General features: G+C 30.4%; 1 protein-coding gene across 1 annotated transcript; it reads right to left on the bottom strand.

The window, feature by feature from the left end:
* Positions 1–482: 482 nt before the first annotated feature.
* LOC106617945 (loricrin) lies at positions 483–3,084 on the bottom strand. Its single transcript, XM_014235428.3, has 2 exons — positions 2,905–3,084; positions 483–2,606 (listed from the first exon to the last, which is right to left on the bottom strand). Exons 1-2 carry the CDS (start codon positions 2,914–2,916, stop codon positions 1,152–1,154), a joined length of 1,467 nt encoding a protein of 488 aa, XP_014090903.2. The 5' UTR covers positions 2,917–3,084; the 3' UTR covers positions 483–1,151.
* Between the last annotated feature and the right edge of the window lie 2,916 nt (positions 3,085–6,000).

Below are 6,000 nucleotides of genomic sequence, written 5' to 3'. Positions count from 1 at the left end.
AAAAAATATGAATTTTAACAGAAAAGAGCTTCAGCAAAAATATACTATAACTTTTATTTCATTTATAACATGCATGCTATATATAAGCTTAGCTACAGCCCTTAAAAAGAGAAAATATAAGCGAATTTTCGAACTTTAATTATGTTAAAAAAAATGCTTTAATGAATTTGATCGAAATAAGCGCACAATCAGCCACGTAGCTACTCATCTCAGCAAACCAATATAGTTTTTACTTGCGTTAAATGTATTTAATTGGTGCTAAATTTTCGTTTCCTTCAGCACACATTCAGCAAAGTATTTATTTAAAATTTGAGTTAGTTATTCAGCAACTCAACCCCTTTTTTGTGAATGAGAAATACTTATAAATAAATCTTGACATATTTTATTAAATAGTTTATTGCAAAAAAGCAATTCAGCGCTATTAATTGCAGTTATTAGCAAATTATAAGGTGTTTAAATGGTGCTAAATTTTCGTTTCTTTCACCATATATTCAGCAAAGTATTTATTTCAACACTTAAGTTACTTCTTCTGCGATTCAGCGTATTTGCCATGCATGAAAAATACTTATAAATAAATACTGGCGTATTTCATTAGATAGTTTATTGAAAAAATGAAATTCAGCGCTACTATGCTAATAGATAAATACAGTTATGAGCACATTAAACTAATTTTGAAGTGTTTTCTAATTATTTGTACCTCACATGCAATTCAGCGCATATACAGCAAAAGGTTTGTGCTAATAACGAGAACTACTAAGATTATAATTTTAGTTAGCATTTAAGCTCGTAAAATATGCAATTCAGCGCGTATTCAGCTGCAAATAAAATAAAATGATCAAGTTTATTATACCACCTTAGTGCTATTTATCATCATTTCTAGTTTCATTCGAATTCAGCTCATATTCAGCTGAGTATCATATGAAAATAAGCCTGAGTTACTGTCAATATAAGCTTTGGCCTAATTTTTTATATTTTATATGTTTATTTATATATTATATTTATCCGTGAAAAATAAAAAAAGACATTTAAAACTATTTACATAGAAATTTCGGTAAGCTGTCAATAAATAAGAAGCAGCGATAAAAAGTGAGTAGTGATGTAGTTCTCGAACACCGTGAGCTAAACTTTCCTGATGGGGATGGACGCGCTCTTTAATGATGAGGCGACAAATAGCTACCGCCAGGTGTTGAAACCGGTGGCAAGTATGCAGAATTCGGCTCATTTATATGCCCAGCTGCAGCGCCAGCTGCGCCACCCTGCAATACAGTATGCGACTGATACTCGTAACCAGGTGATGTAGGTGGCAAATATTGCGCGGCCGGACCGGAGACCTCATAAGTGGTGCCCAAAAGAGTGGATGGCTTAAATGGTGCTCTGCCGCTGTGTTCGCTGTGACCGGAACTGCCGGCAGAATTAAAATTGGTATTCAAAGCATGTGGTTTGCTGGCGCTAAAGCTAAAATATCCCAATCCCTTATGGCCTACCGCATAGGCGGGTGTTTCGTCAGCGCTGCTATGATATGAGTTACCTGCATCGGCAGCGCCGTGATATGACGATACCGCCGGACCAGCTGGTACGCCATAATTTGTCGATGGTATGCTGGGCGCGCTATGCGCATATTCTTGATTGCTATAACCATCCTGATTGTTGAACGAAACCGTTGCGCCACCACTACCACCATGACCAAGTTGACCGCCATGAGCACTATGGCCCAAAGCAACTGCGGCGCCGCTAATAGCATCATTACTATTGTAACTGTAACCTTGCTGTGAATTATAAGTAACTGAGTTGCCGCCATGTGCGCCAAGACTACCGCTCGAGTGACCGCCAAAAGTTGCGCCACCACTGCCGTGACTGCCAGCAAAAGCGGAACCATGCGCACCACCAAAACCACTACCCGCTGATGAATGCAATGAGCTGCCAAATGTAGGTGCGTACTGATAACCGCCGTTGCCAAAACTGCCGCTGCTGGAATGTAATACGTGCGCACCGCCAAAACCAATTCCATGACTGGCGCTGCTGCCGCCACTTGCGCCATGCGTTAATGTATTGGCCGGTATTATCAATGTTTGCACGTGTGGACGCGCTCTGGTGTGATACTTGTAGTTGCCGCCGCCGCTAACACCACTATAACCCAGCAAGGATGCGCCACCAGCAGCGAAGTGTGGCGCGCTGTTGCTGTAACGATATCCACCACCGACGCTCGCGCTACCATGAGCATTATAGTGATGACTGCTGCTGCTGCCACTGCTGTATCCTGTGCTGCCGCTGCTGTGTACGCTATGCGTGGGCTCTGTTTGCACAATATATGTTTCAACTTTAGGCGCGCTTGAGTGCCCAAAGTCATAACCTAAGCCAGAGCTACCGCTTGCACCGAAACCAGCAGAGCTGCTGCCATGACTGCTGTAAGTATTGTAGCCGCCGGCGTTGATGCCGACCGAAGCAGGTGCTGGCGGTAAGTACTTATAGGATGGTCCATGATAGCCGCTGGAAAGTGATGCTTCACGTTTCGGCTTCACTGCAACGCTGATACGCGGTTCAGCTTTTGATGAAGCGGACGCGCAGGCGTTGACCACCAACAGCACTACGGCGGCGCCGTAGAAAACCTGGAGATAGTCAAAAGCGGTGAGTTATTATTTTTTATAAATATTTTTTTTTGTTTTTTAATTTTAACTGCACAATATTTGCTGAAATCTAATGCATTATATTTTTTTATGGATTTTTAATATTTTTATATAAAATTTTTTTTTCATTTAATGCATCTTATTTGCAGTAACTCCTTTTTTAGTTCATAAATAACGGTTTTGTAATTTGCGGCACTTTTTCTATATTTTTCTGCACTATTTTTTATGTAAATGAATTTACTCTCTTTAACTGTAGTCTTAATTAATGCTTTCCACTTACAAAGAATTTCATAACTGCGCGTTTATAATAGAAATATTTTACTCTTTACTGTACTATAGCTTTGCGCTAATTGTAACGTTACATAAATCCTTTGTTATCCTTTTACCAGTTACAGCGCGTATATTTAAACGTTAACTAATCGTAAACAATACGCGTCACTATAAACCGTTCGCCGCTTCGACAATTGCACGACTAATGCCTAATACAACTATGCCGTTAGTTTTTATACACGAAACTTTGGTGTGCTACGACCTGGCCGCCACGTTGTATGAGCAACCGCATGCCGTGCGACAGATTTTTGTGTGTGTCATCTTTTAGTTGGGAATAAGTAGTGGCGCTCCCTATCGTTTGCTCAGTTACGCTATCTCTCTACTTCGCTCTCTCGTTTTATATTGTGGCATAGTTTGATCTAAATCTTTTTTTATATTTATTTCATTTATCTTTATGTTGAGCGCTTGCTTTTGATGAAGCCAAATCAAATATTGGCAGCTGACCCTTGGTGATGTCAGCCCACATATTGTTTTAAACTCCTTATTGACCTACATTAGTTTTATATTTTTTAAGTTTTGGCTCGCAAAAAAATGCATTTTAAGTTTTTGTGTATTTTTATTTTACTAAAATAGGGTTGGAGACCCTATAAAATATATGTATGTATAAATGATTATTATGACGAGCGGAGTCGATTTAGCCATTTCCATCTGTGTGTTTGTATATATGCGCACTAGTTCCTGTGCACCTGTGAAGTTTCAGTGCAGCCGAAGATAAAGGTTTTTCCTTGTTTTTTGGCTGAATTGTTCATTGTTTAATTTTTTTTTTATTTTTGTTAAATAAATTTTATTAAATTTTTAATTGTTATTTGATAATTATTATTTTAAGTTCTATTACTAATATTGTTCAATTACTTTTTCCCAAAATATTTTTTTTTTACAAATTTATTAAGCTTTTTAATATTACTTACTTGCGTTTCGCTAAAATATATTTTTATAAATTTATAAAAGTTTTTATTATATATTTTTAATATTATTTAATTCTGAGTATTTCTTTTTTAATTTTAATATGCGAAAAACAAAATTTTTTTCTTTTTTAATTTTTCTTAAATAAATTTTATTAAAAACACTTATATTGTTTCATAATTATTTAATTAATTATTTCGTTAATTTTTATTCAATTTATAAAAGACTTTTACTATAAAAAAAAAATCTTTCTTTTTTTTAATTTTTTTTCTTTGGAATTTTTAATTTTTCTTAAATCAATTTTATTAAAAACTGATTTTTTTATTTTGTAATTCCTTTTATTCTATTAATTTTTATTCAACTTATAAAATACTTTTACTATAACAAATAAACTTTTCTCTTTATTTAATATTTATTTTTTTTTAATTTTTTTAAATTAATTATGTTTAAAACACATGCTTTTATTTAATAATTTTTTTTTATTCTAGTAATTTTAATACAATTTAAAAAATACTTTTATTATAAAAATAATTTTTTTTTTCAATTTTCCTCTTTGGAATGCTTAATTTTTCTTAAATCAATTTTGTTTTTAAAGTAATTTTTTTGTTTTGTCATTTTTTTTATTCTAATAATTTTTTATTCAATTTATAAAAGACTTTTACTATAAAAATTTGTAATTTTTGCTTTTTTTAATGTTTTTTTTAATTTATCTTAAATAAATTATTTCAAAATACATGTTTTTATTTTATAATTACTTGTTTTTATTCTATTCATCTTTTAAAAGACTTTTGCTATAAAAAATACATTTTTTTTAATATTTCTTTTTTTATTTTTTTTTAAATTTTTCTTAAATAAATTTTGTCAAAAAAAATTTTTTTATTTAATTTTTTTTTTATTCTATTAAGTTTTTTTTCTATTTATAAAAGACTTTTACTATTAATTCTTAATTATATTTGTTAATTTTAAAATCATTTATTCTATTCATATAACTATACAATTACTTTAATTTTATTTAAATTTCGGAAATGTTGTTTATTGTGTTTTTTCAGCTTTCTTAAGTAAGTTTTATAACTTCTTTTATTCGTTCTTTTATAAATTTTATATTTTTTTTATATACAATAATTTTATAATTCATTATATTTTTATTTTATTATTTTTTATTTCTTGCTAAAATAGTTTATTGAAAATTTATAAAAATTAAAATTTTTATAAAATTCATATTTTTGTAAAATTTTTTATTTCATTACATATTTTTTATTTAGCAAAAATATTACAAAAATTCTGTATGTGTAATAAAAAATTATGAAATATTTATTATTATTATATTTAATAATACTAACTTTTTTTTTTAAATTGTATAAAAATTTGTGTTTTTTTATTTATAATAAATTTTTTACTTTACTCTATTTTTATTTAATTAGTTTCTGCTAAAATAATTTTATTAATAATTTCTTAAAATCACTTTTCCCCAAATATTTTAAATTTAGTTGAATTAACAATTATAAGAAAAAATGTAAAAATAAAATTTAATTTATTTATATTATTGTATTTTAAAATATTAAAATTTAAAAGCAATTATTTTTTTTTTAATGAAATTGAAATGAAACTATATTTTTATACCCTGAACAGGTTATATTAAGTTTGCCACGAACTTTGTAACACCCAGAAGGAAGGTAAGGAACCCTTGTAATTGTGAAGGGTATTATAGCTTTGGTGCAACCGAAGTTAGCGTCTTGTTTTTAATTGATAAAAATCTATTTTTTTAGTTTAAATAAATTTCGTTGTTTTTTTTAATTTTCGTAAATAGTTTTACTTATTTTTAATTTTTACCTTTTTTATTTTTTATTTATGACTTTTTTATATTTTACTCTATGGTTTCAATTTTTTACAAATATTTGTTGTTTTAATTGTTCCCCTGTTAAAACTCACTTTGTAGGCAGCGCATTGGTAAACAACCAATGACGTATCAGCCAATTAATTGCCGAATAACAGTACATTAAAACTAATTTGTCTTAATGTCATAGAAAAATACCGTCACAAGCGTAAACGCATACATACACATATAGGCAACACATACACAAAGGTGCACACACGCAAAGCCACATATAAGTTTACCAGAAAAATACGCATTGTGGAAATTTTC

The sequence above is a fragment of the Bactrocera oleae genome, chromosome 5 (assembly GCF_042242935.1).
Source record: "Bactrocera oleae isolate idBacOlea1 chromosome 5, idBacOlea1, whole genome shotgun sequence".
NCBI lineage: Eukaryota > Metazoa > Arthropoda > Insecta > Diptera > Tephritidae > Bactrocera > Bactrocera oleae.
The sequence above is the reverse complement of the archived record's forward strand: the minus strand, read 5'-3'. Positions and strand labels throughout refer to the sequence as shown.